This window comes from Martes martes (genome assembly GCF_963455335.1).
Source record: "Martes martes genome assembly, chromosome: 18".
In the NCBI taxonomy this organism is placed as follows: domain Eukaryota; kingdom Metazoa; phylum Chordata; class Mammalia; order Carnivora; family Mustelidae; genus Martes; species Martes martes.
The window spans coordinates 21236260-21256838 of record NC_137906.1 but is presented as its reverse complement, the minus strand read 5'-3'; the positions used below and the strand labels follow the sequence as shown (position 1 = coordinate 21256838).

Genomic DNA, 20579 nt, shown 5'->3' with positions numbered 1-20579 from the left:
TACTTTTATCACTAAGCCCCAGAAGAAAGAATTATGCTGGGCGGGGAACTCTGCACCTTCTCAGACCCAGGATTCTAGGCTTCAGGCTTTCTTTTTCCTGAAGAAAAAAAGTACCGGTTTGGACCAGAGAATTCTGGGGAAGGAAAACTAGTGGAAGCACAGGCACTGGTTTGGCGGTGAGGGTGCCTTTACAGTGCAAGAAGTTAGTGCAGGCCCACTTCCTGCCCACCAGTAGCCCACCTCCAGGTAAAGGTTTCATGATACAGCCTCTCAAGCAGCAGGATTTCATCCCTTAATAATAAAGACTACGACTGCTACTACTGCTGCCACTACTACTCCTATTACTGAGGATTGCTTCCCTTCAAAAAGGGCTCGTGGGAGCCCGGAACAGAAAGGAAAGTTGCCAGACACCACTGAGCACGCCAAGGTGGTTGTCGGTCCCCCTATACCGAGCCCTCGACGCGGGCCACACAAACCCCCACACCTCCGGGAAGAAGGTAAACGGCCGCAGCCTCCTCCCAGTTTTGGCTCAGCCCAGTCTCTCCGGGACGTCGTGCAAACACTGGAGCCGGAGGCTCTGGCTCCTAGTCCCGCCCCAAAATCTTCTCACAGACTTGGGGACCAGCTTGAGGATTCCCGGAGGGTACCGGAACCGCCCTCAATGAGGCCTCTCTAGGAAATTGGGAATTTCCCATGTCGTTAGTATTCAGTTCACGTTTATTGGCCTAAGAACTAAAGAACCGGAAGATGCCCTTAAAAAACGTGGCGGCACTCTATTCCCTACAGCTGCCTCAGTAGCTCAAGAAACTTGGCCTGGTCTTCAGCCGCTGACTGCCTGGGCTTCAGAAAATGACACCATCCGGTCCACCTTGGTTCATCTAGGACAGAGCTACCTGCCCTCAACTATAATGGCGGCGGTGCCCAATTTGGCTTCTTGCCCCTAGGGAAGATGGCTGCCAGGTGGCTTCACTTAGTTTCTCACCACCCCGGAAGACGGGGACCGGCGATTGGGCGGTGCCCGAGGGCTCGGAGAAGAAGGCCCTCGGCGGTTGGGCAGTGCTGGGTAAGGCTGGTTTTAAAGGAGCCGGAGGTAGGAGCCGTCGAAGACCCGGGATCCGCGGGAGGCGGCGGTGAGCGGCGCGCGGGGGAGGGCACCGAGCGGCTGGAGAGAGGGCGGGAGGAGGGAGGGAAGCAAACATTTGAACCATCTGGTCCCGGGCTGGGGAGAGCGCTGGGCGGGGAGCCGGGGGGTGGGGGGAGAGGGGGTCTGTGGGCGGGACCTCCCTGGATTGGCGTGAAGGGGGTATCTGCTTGACAGTGGATCCCCGGGGATCCGGACTGAGTTCGTGATGCTCAAGCTCGGGCCACTCCTATCTGAGTGGAGCTTTGCGGAGCCCAAACTCCCAGGGAGAGAGGATCCCCGCGGCGTCTCATTGGAGGAACCGCGCTGTAGGATTCTTTCCGGAGAGATCCAGTCTAGGGGATCTGGTGGGGCGGGGGAAGGGGGAGGACCGTCGGTGTGTGGGAGTATAGCGTCGGAGTTCTTGGCCACTCGCTGGCAGTGGATGAGGACTGCAGAGGGATCCGGCGGAAAGTGAGACTCCCAGGACCGGGATCCCAGCTGATCCCGGGAGATCTCAGGGCGGATTCTGCAGGGACAAAGGCCCCAGAAGCTCGGGCCGTGGGAGAACTGGCGCCGCTGCAAGCCAGGTTCTCCCAGCAAGTGCCAGTCAGGACGCGGGTGGATCCACTGATCTCGGGCGACGGCAGCGGGAAGACACCCGCTCCGGACGGCCAGCCGGGGGCGCCCTTTCACGCCCCAGGGCTTCGGCCCTTGGGCTACCGGGTGCCGCGGGCGGACCATGAAGGGCGGAGCCCCAGGGGAGGGGCTGGCCCTCACTCCCCGCTCCCCCGCTCCCCCCATCCCAGGCTGCGACCTGGGATCCCCCAGGGACTCCCCGGAGCCGCCGCTTCCCCAATGGACTTGCCCGGGGACTCCAGGTGAGAGCGCACCCCGCCCGCCTGTCTTGAGCACGGGAAACGGGACCCTGGCGGCCGTACCGGGGAAACCACAGAGCCAACGACAGGCTCAGGCGACCGTCCTCTGCTTCTCTCATCCTCCAGCTCACCTGGCCGGTCACGTCTGTGCCGCCAGCCCCTGACTCGAGCATTATGGGGAGCCAGGAGCCCCAAACGGCCGAGACTGCAGTCTCTAGCGGCCCCTTCACCTTTGGAAAAGGCCTCTCGGCGGGTTTTGGCTGTGGTGCTGGAAGATATTATGGCTGCCCACATGGTGAGCTCCCTGAACTGAGAGGCCCCTTTCTCCCTCAGGCCCCCTCTTCAGAACCAAAGTCAGACCAGATCACTAGTGAGGATAATTGAGATCCAAATACCTCATTTTCACACCCATTGCCAGGCAGCCTCCCTAATGCTAGAGATCTCCTTGGCTCTCACTTAATCCAACCTAGATCTGTGCAGGGTCTTTAGTGCCCATTCCCCACAAAAAACCGTGCTGGGCTGGAACCACATCTCTTCAAGTGCTCTTAAGCATGAGAAACCCTTGCTTTCTTCCCAGCCCAATGTCTAGGCAATTCTTGGGAAGCAGGCTGAGGGCTTTCTTTGGCTCCATTGCACAGGTTAGAAAAACAGGGCAGTGACTCACCCAAGGTCACTCCTTTCCATTTCTCCAAACAGCCTGTGTGAGATTACTACAGCTCGGGACATCTACTCTCTGGCCCCAAAACTGATTCATTTAAATGCACTTCTTTGGGTTCTTAAGCGAATTCTAGCCATAGACTCTGTCACTTCTGTGGCATATGGCCCTGTTAGGCTCAGAAAGGCCCTGTCCACTCCAACCTCATTTCATCACCTTGCCCTTGACATTTCCTCCTCAATTAGGTTCCCCTGGTGTCCCAAGAAAAGACCCCCACCCCACGGCACCGCAGCAACCGGCGGGATTCTGTCCACAGCCAGCCGCCTGCCTCACCACCCCAAGAGGCTACGTGGCCCTCACAGACCAGGTGAGCATGGCGGGATGGAGGGTAGGCTAGGGGCCTACCTGAGCCCCTCTGATCTTCCTGTTTCCTCTCTAGGCCGCCCGACCCACTGCACTTATGCCGAGAGCCCTTGAGCCGCATCCACCGGTCCTCTTCTACCCTGAGGCGGCGATCAAGGACAACCCCTGGCCCAGAGGAGGGCCCTTCACAAAAGGTGGACTGGGCCCCCCAGCCTACTCTGGTGGTGATGCTAGAGGACATTGCCAGCCCAAGACCCTCAACTGAGGTATGAGAATTTGGGGGTAAAGGTGTAAGGGGTTCAGCTGGGATAGGTTTTGCCCAGGGCAAGGAGAACAGCATTCTATATGGAAGACACTGAGGAGAGACCTATATGAAAAAGTCTTTGGTGTGAACCCTGGCAGGCTTCTGGACGCTTGAAGAGGGTCAGAATGTGGGGAGCTAGAGAGGCCATAGGGGGCTTCCCTGCCTCCCCCAAAACATCCTTTGTTTACATCCAGGGTTTTGCTGATGAGACTCCCAACTTCCTCATCCCCACGAGAAGGTGAGAGGGCTGGGGCAGGGATTATCGAAATGTCCAGGCAGCAGTTGTTACCCCAGCAGCTAGAGCTAAGGGCATCAGAATTTGCTTGTCCAGTAGCACCTTCAGAAGCCTTAAGGGACTGGGGAGGTGCTGGCTTGGGTGGGACCTGAACCTGGAAGCTCCCTCAGCCTTTACTTTCCCCCTTCACCCCAGAGCCGAGCCCGTGACGATTGTTCACCAGTCAATGCCTCCGTCCAGGGACCTGGATCCCCCATTCCAGCCATCTGCCCTGCTTGAGGACCCTCCAGAGACCCCACCACCAGGTAAGGACTCAGAGGGATGAGATTTAGGGCTCTGGAAAATCCTGGCTGAGCTTAAAAGTATCCGGGGCAGAGGTGGGGGGTGAGGGGAAGAGGCTTATCTCTCTCCCTGAGGGGAGTTTGGTGTGTGAAGATGGGGTATAGACTTCAGAGGCCTGACGTTCAACTCCTAAATTGAGGGCTTGTTATTTTAGGCGTGGGCTTATACCTTTGTGAGCAAAGCTTAGTGGTTGGGGGAGGGGCTGAGGCTACCAAAGGAGAGCTTAGGCACATGCAGCCGAGGAATGCCCACCTGAGCCTCTCCTTCTCCTCAGCCCCGGATCCTGTACTGGAGCCCCCATCGATCCCACCGCCGTCCAGCCTTTTACGCCCCCGCCTCAGTCCCTGGGGCTTGGCCCCCCTCTTCCGTTCCGTCCGCTCCAAGCTGGAGAGCTTTGCTGACATCTTCCTCACACCCAACAAAGTCCCACGGCCCCCACCCCCATCACCCCCCATGAAGTTGGAGTTGAAGATTGCCATCTCAGAGGCCGAGCAGTCCAGGGCTACTGAGGACACTGCGTCTGTCAGCCCCCGGCCCCCTATCCGCCAGTGGCGAGCCCAAGACCACAACCCCCCAGTACCTCTCTCTAAGCCCTCTCTGGGCCGAAGCCACTCCTGCCCTGATCTGGGACCCCCTGGCCCAGATGCCTGCAGCTGGCCCCCTGCTCCCCACCACCCAAGCCGGTCACGGCCCCGGCGGCACACCGTGGGTGGTGGAGAGACGGCCCGACCCCCACCACCCCCTCGGCCCTGTCTCCGGAAAGAGGTCTTCCCTCTTGGAGGAGTAGGAGGCTCTCCTACCCTTGTCACAACTTGCTCGTCCACTGCATCTTCCTCCTCCTTCTCTGAACCTGCAGAACCCAGGTAGTGCTCTCGATAAACCCTTCTTTTTTTTTTTTTTTTTTAAAGATTTTATTTATTTATTTGAGAGAGAGAGCGAGTACATGAACAAGTTGGTGGGGTGGGCAGAGGGAGAGGGAGAAGCAAACTCTGCCCTGAACAGAGAGCCTGATGTGGAGCTTGATCCCAGGACCCTGGGATCATGACCTGAGTCGGAGTAAGACACTTAACTGACTGAGCCAGCCAGGTGCCCTTCGATAAACCCTTCTTAAAGCCCTGGCACCGTCTGGGCTCAGCCTCCTTCCCTATTATCCAGTGGGCAGGAGATGGAGATATTGCTATAAATTTGTCCATGAGCTTTCACTTTCTCTGCAGGTTGGGTTCAACCAAAGGGAAGGAGCCAAGAGCCTCAGAAGACCAGGTGCTTTCAGACCCGGAGACCAAGGTAGGAGTACAGATGGGGGGAGGAGACAAGTGGGAGCCTGAGGCCATGCTGCACCCTTATCCTCTGCCCTGTTTTTGCAGACCATGGGAAAGGTTTCTCGATTCAGAATACGCAGGACACCAGCCCGTGCTCAGCTAAACCTTACACCAATGGGGCTGCCTCGACCAATCAGGTGAGTGGCTTATTGTACGTGGAGCTGCCTTGGTGAAACAGGTGTAGGCTCAGATCCCCTGAAGTGTGGCTTTGTCTCCTCTCAGGGAACACAGTCCAGCTTGGAGGAGTCCATTTGGTCTGGACATGGTTTGCACCATCTGTAGATGGTAGAACCATCTGTCTGCCTTAGGCAGCACTCCTGGCCCTAGCGTGTCCCAGAAACTGAAATAAAGACCAGGCCTTGCTTATCCTTTTTCCAGGGTACAGTGGCCCTGGGTTTTTCAATGGCCTCTGCTCTTTGCTCCCAGGTTGAACAAGAAGGAGTTCAGCTTAGAAGAAATTTATACCAACAAGAATTATCAGTCGCCTACAACCAGGAGGTGAGACATTTTGAAGGCTTGGGGGTGATAGAGGGAAGGCTGGAGCCACAGGCCATGCTGGTAACCAGCACCCCTCCCTGCCTGGTCCAGGACCTTTGAGACCATCTTTGAGGAACCCCGGGAGCGCAATGGGACTTTGATTTTCACCAGCTCAAAGAAGCTTCGGCGGGCTGTAGAATTTCGGGACAGCAGCCTTCCTCGATCCCGGCGGCCATCTCGTGGGGTGCGGGCTGCAGGTAGCAGGACCCTCACCCCCAGCCTACCCCCCAGCCCAGATGTGGGACCTCTGCTGCAGCAGCGGCTAGAGGAGCTGGATGCCTCACTCCTGGAAGAGGAAGAAGTGGATAGGGAGCGGCCCCATCGGACCTAGGAGCTCCATCTGTTTGTCCATCCGTCCTGAAGCATCTGAGGCAGTTATATATTTTTCTCTATATTTCTAGTAAAGTTTTCGATATGTTTCTGATCCTTTTGTATGTCTCTCCCTGAGTTTGAGATTGATTGACGGTACTGGCTGATGTTTCTACTTTGGCCCCCAAAGACTGGGAAATGGTTGGGGGGGTACCAGGGAAGGCAATGAGGGTTGGATACAGGGAAGAAGTGGGGGAAGGATCATAGGAGATATTTCTTTGATTTGAAAATTTTCCTGTGTGGAGGGATACTTTGGAACTAGCTCCGGAAGATACTGTGACCCCGGACTCTGATCAGGGTTCTCTAAATTCACTTACATCAAGGAGGAGACTAAGGGATCCAGAGTGGACGAAGGCCTTGATCAGGATGGCCCTGAATTCCTTCTAACATGCAGGCGTGAACTTGCTTCTGGATTCAAGAGATAAAAGTAATCACCTGTAATTGAGCACCTACAACAACCTATAGTATGTGCCTGACTTGCACATAGTGCTGTGAGAAGGAATTTTCACATTTACACATAGGAAAGCAGGTTGAGGGGCGCCTGGCTGGCTCAGTTGGTGGAGCATGCAGTTCTTGATCTCAGGGTGTCATGGGTTCGAGCCCCACATTGGGTGTAGAGATTACTTTTAAAAAAAAAGGAAGGAAGGAAGAAAACAAGTTGAGTGTGTAATGTGATGTCCTCTTTGAAACGGTAACCCAGGCAACCAGAGGCCAGGAGTGGCGTTCTCCATCTTTCAAAACTTAGAGGCATAATAGAGCAGTGCCTAAGAGCACAGACTGTGGAGTTAGGTTTGAATCCAAAACCTGCGTAGGAAACTAAATGTGTATCAATTCCCCTCCCCCTCTGTAAAATGGGTCTAAGAACGGTACCTTCCCGAAAAGATTCTTAACTGCCAAATGAGTTAACATGTGAGCAAAGCAGCGGACACTCGAACGCAAGGTGGTTTTTTTTTCTTTCCTTATTAGCACGCGGACACCACAAGCCAACACTCTCACACTGAAGGGAGCGATAATGGGACGCGGTTTCCTTCCCAGCGCATCTGGCGCTCGCAAGGCACGCCGCGTGCTCGGGCCACCCCACACCGCGGGGGATCCCGCAGAGCTGCCAGCCGCTCGACAGTCTCACCACGCGCGTGCGCGAAAAGCCAGGCGGCCTGTGGGCTAAGCCAAGCGGCGGAAAGAGAGAGACGACGTATCCGGCAGTAGAGTGGAACCTTCCGCGGCCGCCCGCCGCCAAGCGGCCAACCGCCCCCTAGGACTCGCGCAGTACATCACGACTCCTAGTCTCGACGCTGTCTGAAGGCAGACCAATGAACAGAGAGCAGGAAGAGGCGGGGTCACCTGGGGGACCGCCCCAAGCGCCTACTTCTAACCAGTCGAGTCACAAGACCTGATAGAGGGAGGAGCTAATCTGACGTATACCCAATCCAAGATTTGAGGGCGGTTACATATTACCCACTCCCCGGAGCTTGACTCCGCCCTTCGCCTTGTCGTACACTTCTCAACCTATCAACGACTAAGCTTGTAGAGGGGTGAGGGGGGGAAGGGGGCGGAGAGTGGGAGGAGGCCGAGAGAGGAAGGAGGCGTAGGCTGAGGAGGAAGAGGGAGGAGGGGCAGGGAAGTCCTGGCGGAGAAGAGGCCCAAGACGCCAAGGGAGACAACAGGAGGGTGCGCTGGAGCTCCCCCGCCTCCCAACGGCCGTTCCGGATCCCTTACGGCGCAAGTCAGGCAGAGACGGAGGAAAGGAGGAAGAGACTTTTATGTCGGCAGACAGAGAAGCTCTACCCGTCACCGTTGCCTCACATCCGGGGCTTTGGAGGGCTGGCCCCGCGGCCCCGCCCCCCCCCAGCCTTTCATGGCGACCGGAGGCGGAGGCTGGAAGAGACAGGCCTGGAGGAGGCCCCTTTAAATCTCCTTAAAGGGGTGGCCGCTGAACTCGGCATACTACATCGGCAACCTTAAAGGGGAAGCCATCGAACAGAAGCTGACAAACTGAGAACTGTGCTGTTGGGCGAGCTGGAGCGAGTGGGGATTCTCTCCTCCTTTTCTCCCCCACGCAAGAAGTTCTTTAAACTCAGCTTAAAGGGGAAGTGGCCGCTTGTGGAGGACCAGAAACTTAACTCTTGAGCCCTTAAAGGGGCGGCCTGCTCTTTGGAGGACCCTGGACTCCTTAAAGGGGTGGCCTCTTTTAGCCGGAGGACTTGAGACACTTTTAAAGGGGAGGTCTGCGTTTCGGGGCGAGCTTTCGGTCCCTTTTAAAGGGGTGGCCCTTCCTCTTCCTCGGGGAGACTTGTCTCGACCCCTGGCAGGGGGCGGCCACCGCACTAGGCCGGCTGGACACCATCGGGTCGTCTTAAAGGGGTCAGGGGCTGGACAACTTGAGGCCTCGCCTTAAAGGGACGGCCGCCCCGTTTTCGCCGTCTCGGCTCCGCCGGCCCCACAGGGGGGGCCCTCGGGCTTGTCGCCCCGGGGGCGGCGCCGGCTCCCCGGGCCTTGGCCTTGGGGCAAGCTCGGGGCCAATAGATTCTGCTTTAAAGGGGAAGCCGTGGCCTTTCCGTCCCTGTGCAGCCGCCAGCGCCGCGCCTGCGACCCCGGGCCTGCGGACAGGCCGCTTCGGGCCCCGCCGCCTCCGGATGCGGCGCTGAGGGCGGTCGCCATGGAGACGGCAGCGGCCGCGGCTCCGGGCCCGGGCTGGGCCGCGGAGGGGGAGCGGCGGCGGCGGCGCTGCTCGCGCCGAGACCGAGACCGGGAGCAGCGGCGCCGCCGAGGTCCCGGCGGCGACGCGCCCCGGGCCCTGTTGGCCGCCCCGCGCGGCTCCTCGTCCTCCTCGTCGCCGCCACCGCCCGCCAGGCCTTGGTCGTCAGCTTCGTCCGGAGAGCGGCCCGGAGGCCCGAGACGACGGCGGCCCCGTCCCAGGCCTCGGCCCCCGCGACCCCGAGCTCGGAAGCGGCCTGCCGGCTCGGGCAGCCGCGGGGAGGAAGAGGAGGAGGAGGAGGAGGGGGGCGCAGACGACGGGGAGGCCGAGGAGGAGCCTGAGGAGGAGGAAGAAGAGGAGGAGGACTTGATCGATGGCTTCGCCATCGCCAGCTTCGCCAGCCTTGAGGCCTTGCAGGTGGGGCCTGTTGGAGCTGGGGACCTCTGGGGGCTTTAGAGGGGCAGAGAGAGGGTATGGTGCCTGAAGTGGGTGGAGTTGAGGGGGGAATGCTGGCACCCCAAACCAGAGCAACCGGCTCCTCTGGCCAGACCTCTGCCCCACCCTGGGGTGGGAGGAGGTAGAGTCAGTCTCCAGGGACCAGCCTGGTTACCCGGCCTGAGAGCCACTTTGGTAGCCTGGTCACCCCTAGAGAGGTTGGGAGCTTTCCTTTTTCCATCTACTTTAGTCCCACCTCCTCCTCCACAGAAGGATGCATCTCTTCAGCCCCCAGAGCGACTGGAACATCGGCTGAAGCATTCTGGGAAGCGGAAGAGGGGGGGTTCCAGTGGGGCCACTGGGGAGCCAGGGGACAGCTCTGATCGGGAGCCTGGCCGGCCCTCTGGGGATCGGGCCCGAAAATGGCCCAATAAGCGGAGAAGGAAAGAGGTGAGCTTGTCATGGATCCTTGTCCTTTAAAACTCTGGACAGAATGCCCTTCACATAGAGTTGTTTTCCATTAGCAGTGTTGCTTCTCATCATAAACAGTGATTTTATTCTCTAATGGCAGAGGAGATGGCAGAACAAATTTGAGCCCTCACTCCTCAATCCAGGTCTGACAGTGACATGTCCACACTCAGGCTTTTCTGCTTTTGACTTGGCCTATTTGAAATAAGTTGATTTTTCAAAGATGTATCAAAAAGATTCGTGGAATCCTAAATGAATTAGGAACAGTCTCAGATCTCTCCAGGCAATAGCAGTCTAGCAAGAAAGAAAGAATCTGAGCAAATACCTTGATCAAAACCTGAGAAGCTACAGAAGGCAGAGATCTGGGAGAGATGCTACAGAAACCCACATGAGGAAGCCACTCATTCTGCCTGGGGGATGGGAGGAGGGTTGTGGTTAGGGAAAGCCCCCTAGGATGTCTTAGTCAGGCCTTGAAGGATAGTCATAAGTTTGCTAAGAGGAGAAACGGGCAAAGTTGTTTTGAGCAAAAGCACAGAGATGTGAGACTGTATTCAGAAAATGGCGAGAGCATTGGGAACAGGGGTGGGTCATAGTAGGAGAAGCAGCTAGAGAGAATGAGAGTGTGTCGTGAGGGGCCTTGAGTTCCTTGCTGGGGAGTTTAGACTTTATCCAAAGGCCTCGCCAGTCAGCCTTCCTTACCTCTGGACTCTGGTCTTTCTCAGGCCTCCTCCCGTCATTCTCTGGAAGCTGGATACATAGTAAGTGCTTTCCACCTGTACCGGCCCCTCCCCTCTCAATTCCTCTCTGAAAGTCCCCTCTGTCCCTTGGGCCCTGCTCTTCTTCCCTCTTGTGACACCTCTGTCTTTCCTTTTCTCCAGTGTGATGCAGAAAGCGATCTGGACGAGAGGGTGAGTAGGGCTAGAACTTGTTGGGTGGGCAGTGTTGTAATTTGTAAAGTGAAGTGCAGCTCAGAGGTCTGCCACGAACAGCGAGAGAGAGTCTCCCCCTTGAGTGGGGAACGTAAGTTAGGTTGAGCCATGACTGGATGGGGGAAGGGGGATACGGGCAGATTGAATGGGTAAATGACTTTTTTCTTTGGTAACTAGAGCCAGTTTCTAAAGAATAGAAAGCCCATGCCTTGGTGTACCATCTTTTCCTAAACCTTTGGAATACCAGTGGTTCTCCACAGAAATTCAGAGTGGCTGTCGAGCTGAGCTGCTCATTCCTGCTCACTGTTGTTCTGCTCTCACAGAATCTGAGCAGGGACCACCGTTATGGCAGCCAGGACACCAAACCCTTGTGATCAGTGTAGGAAGACGTCTTATAAAGTTCTGTTTCAGTTTATTGTTTGGTCGGATTTGCTTGTTTTGAAATGATGTGTTTTAGTAGCTCTCACTTTATCCCTATAACTGACTAAAAATTGTATTCCTTGATGGGTGTCTTGTTTTAGTTTAAAAAGTTGGCTGGACAGGGACTGTGGTGAACCAGAGTTCTTGTCTGTCTAAAAGAGGTGACCACTGTCTAGTCCTAGCTAATTGCTGCCATGCAAGAATAGGAGCCAATTCTTAAGAGAACCTGCAAGTCTGAGTTTGTACGAGGAATTCCTGAATTTGTAAATATCAGCAATTAGTTTCAAAGGTTTTTGCTGACACTTGTGGGCCAAACAGATCTGTAAGTCAGGTGGGCATATGGGCCAGCAGTTAGTGACAACTGACATTTTTGGCTTTGATGTGCCTACTTCTCTGCTACACGAGTGCCGCCTCAACTCAGTCCTCCTGGCCTATCAAATTCTGAGGCTTAGCTATCCCACCCCTTTCTTCAAGCATAGGCCCCCCGGAACCCACAGTCTTTGCTGGATTTCACATAAGCAGATAGAATAGACTTGGCAGCACTGCCACTTCCTAGCAGGCCCTGGGGGCTATTAGCTTTCCTGGGTGAGGGCCTCGCCTGACCCAAACCTTACCCTGTCCCTGCCCTTCTTCCCCAGGTCTCCGATGATGACCTCGACCCATCCTTTACTGTCTCAACCAGCAAAGGTTGGTCTCAAGGGCTGGGGCTGGATACAAGGGAGGGAATTTGGGGGAATATGGGCCGCAACTGAATACATCTGCTGTCCTGTCCTCGCAGCCTCGGGCCCCCACGGCGCCTTCAATGGGAACTGTGAAGCAAAACTCTCCGTGGTCCCTAAAGTGTCGGGCCTGGAGCGGAGCCAGGAACAGCCCCCAGGGCCCGACCCGCTGCTAGTGCCTTTCCCCCCGAAGGAACCACCGCCTCCACCGGCCCCTCGGCCTCCTGTCTCACCCCCTGCACCCTTGCCGGCCGCCCCCAGTCTGCCACCCCAACCCCAGCCCCAGCTGCAGCTTCGGGTCTCGCCCTTCGGCCTCCGCACTTCTCCCTATGGCAGCAGCCTGGACCTCAGCACTGGCAGGTGAGTGGTCCAGGGGTTTGGTCTGGTCTGGAAGGACCTGGTCACTTTGGCGCCAACCCCTGCATTCTGTGGCTGGGACATGGGATGGTGCCTATGGGATGTGACTTGAAAAAAGGATTCTGAGGCTGAAAAGCTTGAGAGACGCTGGGTGAAGCAAATGTAAAGTGATTATTCGCTTACAGGGCTTCCCAGGACCGTTTCACCGGACATTTCTGTTCAGGGAAGTGCTCTCTGTGCCGTTTCCCAACTTTATGCGCTGCTGAGGCCTTTTTGTAAGGCACATCTGCTAGGAATAGTGTTCTTCAGAACACACTTTGGGAAATGCTGACATGATTAATTAAGGGTGCTGGCTTTGGTGTCAGTCAGACCTGGTTCAAATTCTTGCTCTGCCGCTTGTCGTGGCTGTGTGATTTTCGAAAAGTCACTTCATCTCTCTGAGCCTCAATTTTCCATTTCGGTCAAAAAGAACTGGTAATGGTCCCTTTCTCCTGGTAAAGCTGTCGTGAGGATCGACGATGAGGTCGTGCAGTGTTTCCCAAAGTGTGCCCGTGCATCGTTAGCCGTATGCGAGATAATTTCAGCTGTTCCGGAGGCAACTTTTATTTTAGCTGTTAACGGGCTTTAGAAAAACACATCAGTACCTCAACTCTTTGACGTCACACGTATTGCTCGGGCAAGGCTAAGTTAAAAAGCAAGGAACTGAGTTAAGTGAAAAAAAGTAAACGGTGCAGGCGGGTACGTGGCTGCGGCAGCCGTTGGGAAGGTGGTGTGACATGGCGGAGATTTGGATTAGCATGTAAAGCAGGTGCCAGCACTTGGCCTCCAGTGAGTGCTCACTGAAGGGTAAGAGTCACTGATACCGTTCTGTTATCGGTGCTGTCTCTATTATTGTCATCGTTACCGTTCTCTTTTCTTGTTCTTGAGAAAACTAAGGCTCAGAGAGGGGCAGTGACTTGCTCAAGGTCACCCAGGGTGTTCATGGCAAGACGGGCCTAGAATTCAGGTCGCCTGACTCCTAGGCCAGGCCAGCGAGGTGCTGCTTCCACTGTCTTAGGGTGGGAACCCAGGTGGCCTGTTGTAAGGAAGCGTCACAGTGAGTGACGGGTTTCGTGCCGCGGTTGAGTCAGGAAAGGGCAAGTCACGTGGCCGGAGACGTCCGAGGCAGCTGTGTGGAAGAGATCTAGAGAGGGAGAGAGAGGGGGTTGCCGGGTGTGGGGGTTACCTCAGTCTGAGGATGGGCTCCCCGGGTGGGGGTGGGGGGTCCTGGGGGCCGGGTTCTACCACCTTCCATGTTGGAGAACCAGGGTCAAGGTTTCGCCCAGGCTTCTGACCCCCTCCCGTCAGAGCTGGCACCTCCCAACCCCTCACTCATCTCCCCACTTCTCTCCCCAGCTCTTCACGGCCGCCCCCCAAGGCCCCGGCCCCTCCCGTGGCTCAGCCTCCCCCCTCATCATCCTCTTCGTCCTCTTCCTCCTCATCTGCCTCCTCCTCGTCCGCGCAGCTCACCCACCGGCCCCCGACGCCCTCACTGCCCCTGCCTTTGTCCACCCACAGCTTTCCCCCCCCCGGGCTGCGGCCCCCCCCACCACCCCACCACCCCTCCTTGTTCTCCCCTGGCCCCACCCTGCCCCCACCCCCACCCCTGCTGCAGGTGCCAGGGCACCCTGGGGCCTCAGCCGCTAACGCCCTTTCTGGTGAGTTTGGGGTCCTGGCCGGGGTGGGGGGTGGGGGGCCATGGCCCCGGGCTTGGGCCCAGCCGGCTTTGGGGCACCTGGACCTCAGCAGACATCAGGGCTTGAGGAGGGAGTGGCTCAAGGCCAGGAGGGAAGGCCAGTCACCCGGGCCCGAGGAGGCTGTCCTGGTGGCGACAGACATTAAAGCCTTCTCCCCCTCCCCTCCCACAGAGCAGGACCTGATCGGCCAGGACCTGAACTCTCGCTACCTGAATGCCCAGGGTGGCCCCGAGGTGGTGGGGGCAGGGGGCTCGGCCCGGCCCCTGGCCTTCCAGTTCCACCAGCACAACCACCAGCACCAGCACACCCACCAGCACACCCACCAGCACTTCACCCCTTATCCCCCGGGCCTGCTGCCACCCCACGGCCCCCACATGGTGAGCTCCTCATTGGGCCGCTGATGAGGCCCAGAGACTTGGAGGGAGGGTGTGGCTTCCAGGGGAAGGTCCTGGGTCCCTGGCTGGCAGCTTACTCTTCCCTTCTCTTCCCTAGTTTGAGAAATACCCAGGAAAGATGGAAGGCCTTTTCCGGCATAATGTGAGTGTGTGTGTGTGTGGTGTGGTGTGTGGGCACAGAGGCATCCGTGTGTGTGGCCCTGACTGTCGGGGTCCAGTCTTCAGCTTCAAAAGCGAGAGTCTTGAGCCTGGGAGAGCTCCCTGGGAGGTTTTAGGGTGGAGGCCTGAGGACTGATGGGCAGACCAGACGTGGGCCGCACCTCCAACCCCAGCTTGGACCAGTCCCCTTCTCTCCGCAGCCGTACACGGCCTTCCCTCCCGCAGTGCCCGGCCTACCTCCGGGCCTCCCGCCGGCTGTCTCCTTTGGCTCCCTGCAGGGGGCCTTCCAGCCCAAGGTGAGCTCCCAATCCAAACGCCACCACCTCCCACCCCTGCAAACCCAGACACCACTGTGCCCCCTGCCCCCAACCCCGGGGTCCACATACCTTCTTCCATTCCCCAGAGCCATGCCCTTTCTCCTGCCCTCCCATTGTGGACCCAGCTTTCTTCAGAGCTATGCTCCCTCCCTGTCCTAGCCCCCAGCTTGGTTCTGGACCCCTTTTATGCCTGGTGCCAGCTCTCCTGACTGATCCTCCACTCCCCTTTCCCAGAGCACGAACCCCGAGCTGCCACCACGACTGGGGCCAGTGCCGAGCGGGCTTCCCCAAAAGGGGACACAGGTGAGGGGGGGCCAAGGCAGGTCCTTGGGGAACTAGAGTATATGTTGAGGGAGAGCAGAGTTGATTGAGAGTGAACCCCTGATCCTTCCCTTTACTGTACGATCGGGACTATCCCTGAGAATCTGACGAGAGGAAATTTCTGTAAATGACAAAGTTTCCCAGGCATGAGGAATAGGAATTTCATGAAGTTGCCCTAGAAATAAGATCACTAGGACAGTGGTTTTTGTAGGAGTTTTCAAATTTTTTAAATTACGGAATTCTTTTTTTTTTTTTTTAAATGACATCATACCAGGAAGTCCTGTCCATAAAACAATGAAAAGATAAGCTGCCCCTTTGTGAAGTGGCACGGGGAGCAGCCTTCGAGCCCATGGCTCTGGGAACATCGGGAAAAGCACAGGATATGTTTCCGAGAGGGGAGACTAGACCAGATATCTTATTGTGTTTTCTAGCAGCAGTAAAGGTTTTTTTCTAAAGAAATCTTACACAGAATCTCATGACATAAAGCTGTTGATAGAATGACTTGTCTGGTTGAGAAACTTGTCTTGCCTGCCCACTAACCCAGTCAGTCCCTAGTCTTCCAAGCAGGGCACGTCCTTGGGGCCCGGTTCAGGAACTTAGTGCTGGAAGGGAGATGCCCAGTGCAGGAGATGGGGAAAGGAGTCTTCATAGGAGCAGGAAAAGCGTGAGGGAGCCACACAAGGTCTCCAGTGTTTGGGTGGGGATTTGGGACTGTGGAGACGAGGTGCCCAGGACAGTAAACAGGTCTGAATCGCCGCCAACCTCTGCTTTGCCATCCCCAGATCCCCGACCATTTCCGGCCACCTTTGAGGGTGAGTTTGGTGAGGACCTCAGGCTGCATGAGGCTGGGGGCTGGTGTCAGGGCATTTGGCTGAGGGCGGGTCTTGCTTGGGAATGAGTGAGAAGCCCAAGACGTGGAGGCAGCCAGATTTGGAACAGCAGAAAGGGCAAAAGGCGTATATGCCACAGACCTGGGTTCCGACGTAACCGGCTGTGGGACCTTGGGCAAGACAGTTTATCTCTCTGAGCCTCAGTTTCCTAGGCCATGAAGCGAACCTAGTCATCCCTCAGTTGTAGGGGTGACGAGTGGGGATGTTGTGTGGAAAGGCTGGGCCGAGGACCAGGCCTGGAGTGGGTGATGAGTGAACATTCTTTCCTTCCCTTTCCCTCTGGTTATCTTTCTGGGGCGGCAGAAACCAGGGAAGTGGTGTGCCATGCACGTGCGCGTGGCTTACATGATCCTGAGACACCAGGAAAAGATGAAGGTACTGGGGCTGGAGGGCTGTGGGGCGAGTGGGCTGGCCTGAGCCCTGGGCATCTGCCTTTGGCAGAGCTTGGCCGCATCTTGGCCAGAAACGTCCCCTCCTGTCCCCAGTCGCTGCCTGAGCATTTTCACAGTTAGCACTAGCTTCTCCGACTGAGGAGGGGGGGGTGGCCCGAGAGGGCTCTGAAAGAGGCAGAAGTTAGGCACCCAAGCCCCATCTTGGCGCCAGCCAGCCCTTGGGGGGGGCCTTAGGGGTGGAAGAGCAAGAGCAGCATCTCACCCGGCTCCTCACTCACCACCCCTCTCCCTGTCCCACGCAGGGCGACTCCCACAAGCTTGACTTTCGGAACGACCTCCTGCCCTGCCTTCCGGGGCCCTATGGGGCCCTGCCCCCTGGGCAGGAGCTCTCCCACCCGGCCGCCTCCCTCTTCACTGCGACTGGTGAGTCTGGCCAGCCCTCTTGGGGCCGGAGGTTCCCTTTCTATAGCCCGAGGCCCACCTTGCGCCCACTCAGCCTCACCAGAATCTCCCACCTCTCTGCCCCAGGTGCCGTCCACGCTGCAGCCAACCCTTTCACGGCAGCTCCCGGGGCCCACGGACCCTTCCTGAGCCCCAGCACCCACATTGGTAAGAGCCAAGGGCATGTTGGGCAACCCCAGCCCAGTCCCTAACTTTGAGGCGTTCTCAAGCTGGGGATGGAAGTTAGACCTGAGAGGCAGCTGGAATGGGGATAGGCCTGGTGCCACTTGGTTTGTGACCTTGGACGAGTTACTCTAACCCCTCTGAGCCTTGACCTCATCTCTATGCAGTGGGCTAGGGCAGGGCAGAGTGACTGCCAGGCTCTGCCAGCTCAGATGCGGTCTCTGAAATAGCCAGTGGTAGAGGTAGTGTGCCACCTGGGAGAGGAGGCTGGAGGAGGGCTGTGCGGGCCCAGGCAGAGCAGCGGCACTGGCTCCGGCTCCTAGCAGTTTCGGCGGGCTTTGCGGGGAGATTTCAGCTGGGTCTGGGTAGAGAGGGCATTGAGCTTGATGGCACAGGGGAACGTGTTCATGGAAAAGAAAGGTGTGAGGTGTTCCCGTAGTGGAATAGGTTAGTTGTTCTGACTGGCTATATGCATGAGATTAGGGTCGGGTCGGGAAGGGCCCTGCATGTCAGGTGGGAGGAAGCTGGCAGAGATCTCCAGGCAAACGGTTTACTGTAGAGCTGGTCTGGGTGGCCGGTATGGGGGATTATCGGGTTAGAGCCTGATCTCTGGAGTCAGAGAGGCCGGCGGGGGGGGGGGGGGGCGGTGTACCACTTACTGGCTAGATGACTGACCGTTGGCAAGTCACTTCACCTCTCTGAGCCTGTTTCGTCATCTTGAAGTGGGAGTGGTCCTGTCTGCCTCTCGTGGGGCTTGTCGTTTGTGAGGTTAAACACCACGATGCATGTCAAAGCTCAGCATCTTGCGAGGCCCAAGGAACAGCAGCACCCTGTTGTTAAAACCAAGTCGGAACAGCTGAGGGCTCCAGGGCCTGATTGCTGAGCCGCACCTTCCCTGCCAGTCTTGGCGCCTGCGCAGCCCTGGCTGCCCAGTGCCCTGACCATTGCCCTTTCCTCCTGCAGATCCCTTTGGGCGTCCCACAAGCTTCGCCTCCTTGGCTGCCCTCTCCAACGGGGCCTTTGGAGGCCTGGGCAGCCCTACATTCAGTGAGTGCTGGGCAGGGTGGGTGGGTGGCTCTGGCAGTGGGCTGGTTGCCAGGGGTGGGGGGGGTCCCCGATGGGGCCTCCTCCTCCTCCTCCTCGTGGCTCCTGTCACCCTCTGCTTCACCCTCTGTCTAGACTCCGGCGCCGTCTTTGCCCAGAAAGAAAGCCCAGGGGCCCCACCAGCCTTCGCCTCCCCGCCAGACCCATGGGGCCGCCTGCACCGCAGTCCTCTGGCCTTTCCTGCCTGGGTCCGGCCCCCTGAGGCCGCCCGGACGCCAGGCTCAGACAAGGAGCGGCCTGTGGAGCGGAGGGAGCCCTCTCTCACCAAGGAGGAGAAAGACAGGTGTGCCTCCCCGCCACCCGCGCTGCCCACCCTCGGTGCCACCAGCGGCCTGCTGCTCGGACCGCTGCAGGCCCTGCCTTCTCTCCCCAGGGACCTCCCCTTCTCGCGGCCCCAGCTCCGAGTTTCTCCTGCCACTCCCAAGGCCCGGGCCGGCGAGGAAGGGGCCAGGCCGGCCAAGGAATCCGTGCGGGTAAAGGAGGAGCGGAAGGAGGAGGCCGCCGCCGCCGCTGCCGCCGCCGCTGCCGCTGCTGCCGCTGCTGCTGCCGCTGCCGCTGCCGCCACCACCGGGCCTCAGGGCCTTCACCTGCTGTTTGAGAGGCCCCGACCACCCCCCTTTCTGGGCCCTAGCCCCCCAGAGCGCTGCACTGGCTTCCTGGAGCCGACCTGGTTGGCAGGGCCCCCTCGCCTGGCCAGGCCACCCCGCTTCTACGAGGCTGGTGAGGAGCTGACTGGCCCTGGGGCTGTGGCCGCCGCCCGCCTCTACGGTCTGGAGCCTGCCCATCCCCTGCTTTACAGCCGCCTGGCGCCACCACCGCCACCCGCCGCGGCCCCGGGGACCCCTCACCTTCTCAGCAAGACCCCTCCAGGAGCCCTTTTGGGGGCACCACCTCCGCTCGTGCCCGCACCCCGGCCCAGTTCCCCACCTAGGGCCCCTGGCCCAGCCCGGGCTGACAGGTGAGGGGAGGGGAGGGGCGGGGGCACAGCTCCATCCCCCTTTCCTAATGACAAGGTCCTAGAGCTGAGGTTTGAAGCCAGGGCTGGAGGGCAAAGGTCATGACCTCACCAGCCACCTCTGAGGTCACTGAACCTGGGAGCTGAAGCCCCAGCCCCCGCAAGATCAAGCATCAGATGGACCTTGGGGTCACTGGGAGGGCAGAGGTCACAAACCTCTAGAGAGAGGGGTGTGTGTGAGTGTGTGAGAGTGTGTATATGTGTCTGTGTGTGTGTATATGAGAGGTGAGAGTGGGGGTCATGTCAGAGGTCATAGCTCATGACCTCCTGAGGTACACCATCGCTCCCCCTGAGGGCCCCTAGGCCCTTGGCCTGCCTCCCCAAGGGCTCAGTAAGCCAGAGGCCAAAGTGCCCCCGCCTCCCCTTCACCTACCACCCAAGTCCTCATGCCCTCTCAGGGCTGGGGGAGGAGGGGCTGATGGAAGGGGGGTTCCATGTACATATTTATCTCCCCTTCCACATAGCCCCCCAGACCTTTTGTACATTTTTACAGGGGTGCCCCTCCCAATAATCCCCCTTCCTGGTTAATTAAATCCTCAGACTGGTGCTGTGTTCCTAGCCTCTGGCCTCTCTGTGGGGGGGAGGGGGGGTTGTAGAGGGAAGAGCTGGGAGGGGACAGGCAGGAACCCAGGGCTTATCCCTGGGAACATGGAGTCAGCAGGAGACAGAGCAGCAGGGGAAGGGACCTGGGTACCTAGGCTGGAAAGAAGGGCAAATGCTTCCTGCTTGGCTGACAGCCCAGGTCTCCCCCCCCCCGCAACTTGTTCCTGTTAACCTCTGTGTGCCACCCCAAAAGGCTCAATCTCTAAGCTTCAGACTCCACCTCTTAGTGGCTCAATCCCCCAACTCCATTTCCAAGTGCCCCCAGGACTCCTGGGCCCTGCCCTCCAGAACCCTGTTCCCCAGAACCCTACCCTAGGCTGGGGGTGGGGGTGGGCAGAGAAGGTCACCACGTACCACACACCAAAGAAGGGGGTCGGCCCGGGGGTGGGCCACACAGGCAGCTTCTGCAGCAGCCTCTCGGGGGCAGTCCCAGCCTTCCCAAAGCAGCAGGCGCCCCCAGGCTGGGGCCCAACCTAGAAGGCAGGGGTCCGTTTAACAAAAACATAACGTTGACTTTTTTCCCCGGTGGGGCTTATTCTGTAACATGACTTGCGGATATTTATATAAAAATGAGTGTTACAATGAGGCCCCTTGGCTGCTCTTTGTGTGGGGGTCATCTGGTGGGGGCGCGGAGTGGAGGGGGAGGATTGGGTCAGGGAGGGATGAGAGCGAACAACACTATCCGTGTCCTGGTGAAGGTTCCCCCTCCCTCCCACCTGGGAGAGCTATCCTTTTGCTTGTGGATGGATGGATTGGAGCGTTGGGCATTGAAGCTTTTCATGTTTTCTGCAACCCAGGAGTACCTATTCTACAAGATTCAAACAAGACAGAAGGATAGCAAAACTGAATTTCCCATTTACCTGCCAACCCGTGCTCAG

At 58.0% G+C, this 20579-nt stretch overlaps 2 protein-coding genes across 4 annotated transcripts; both read left to right on the top strand.

Moving 5' to 3' along the window:
- The first annotated feature begins 1046 nt into the window (after positions 1–1046).
- Positions 1047–6177, top strand: PRR14 (proline rich 14). Of its 2 annotated transcripts, XM_080830646.1 has the most exons (12): positions 1047–1130; positions 1930–2001; positions 2125–2293; positions 2899–3020; positions 3093–3282; positions 3515–3558; positions 3751–3860; positions 4172–4760; positions 5112–5181; positions 5262–5353; positions 5643–5714; positions 5805–6177. In XM_080830646.1, the coding sequence occupies exons 2-12, from the start codon at positions 1979–1981 to the stop codon at positions 6082–6084; spliced, it is 1761 nt and encodes a 586-aa protein (XP_080686772.1). In that variant the 5' UTR covers positions 1047–1130; positions 1930–1978; the 3' UTR covers positions 6085–6177. The 2 variants fall into 2 exon arrangements, with proteins under 2 accessions (XP_080686772.1, XP_080686771.1); XM_080830645.1 differs by lacking the exon at positions 1047–1130 and having other exon boundaries at positions 1757–2001; positions 5865–6177.
- A 1563-nt stretch (positions 6178–7740) lies between these two features.
- On the top strand, positions 7741–20282 carry FBRS (fibrosin). 2 transcript variants are annotated; one of them, XM_080829801.1, is made up of 19 exons: positions 7741–9234; positions 9523–9702; positions 10443–10478; positions 10599–10628; positions 11708–11756; positions 11848–12148; positions 13541–13842; positions 14053–14258; positions 14374–14418; positions 14636–14731; positions 14987–15055; positions 15856–15885; positions 16267–16338; positions 16658–16778; positions 16884–16964; positions 17943–18026; positions 18159–18366; positions 18457–18803; positions 18883–20282. In XM_080829801.1, exons 1-19 carry the CDS (start codon positions 8779–8781, stop codon positions 19101–19103), a joined length of 2934 nt encoding a protein of 977 aa, XP_080685927.1. In that variant the 5' UTR covers positions 7741–8778; the 3' UTR covers positions 19104–20282. The 2 variants fall into 2 exon arrangements, with proteins under 2 accessions (XP_080685927.1, XP_080685926.1); XM_080829800.1 differs by having other exon boundaries at positions 18457–20282.
- Positions 20283–20579: the final 297 nt, after the last annotated feature.

Excerpts from the sequence above, each read along its gene's own strand:
- PRR14 (XM_080830646.1), top strand. The coding sequence starts at position 1,979 with ATGGACTTGCCCGGGGACTCCAG. Across the intron at positions 4,761-5,111 it reads TCTGAACCTGCAGAACCCAG|GTTGGGTTCAACCAAAGGGA; the intron begins GTAGTGCTCTCG and ends CTTTCTCTGCAG. Across the intron at positions 5,715-5,804 it reads CAGTCGCCTACAACCAGGAG|GACCTTTGAGACCATCTTTG; the intron begins GTGAGACATTTT and ends TGCCTGGTCCAG.
- FBRS (XM_080829800.1), top strand. The coding sequence starts at position 8,779 with ATGGAGACGGCAGCGGCCGCGGCTCCGGGCCCGGGCTGGGCCGCGGAG. Across the intron at positions 14,419-14,635 it reads AAGGCCTTTTCCGGCATAAT|CCGTACACGGCCTTCCCTCC; the intron begins GTGAGTGTGTGT and ends TTCTCTCCGCAG. Across the intron at positions 16,779-16,883 it reads CTCCCTCTTCACTGCGACTG|GTGCCGTCCACGCTGCAGCC; the intron begins GTGAGTCTGGCC and ends TCTCTGCCCCAG.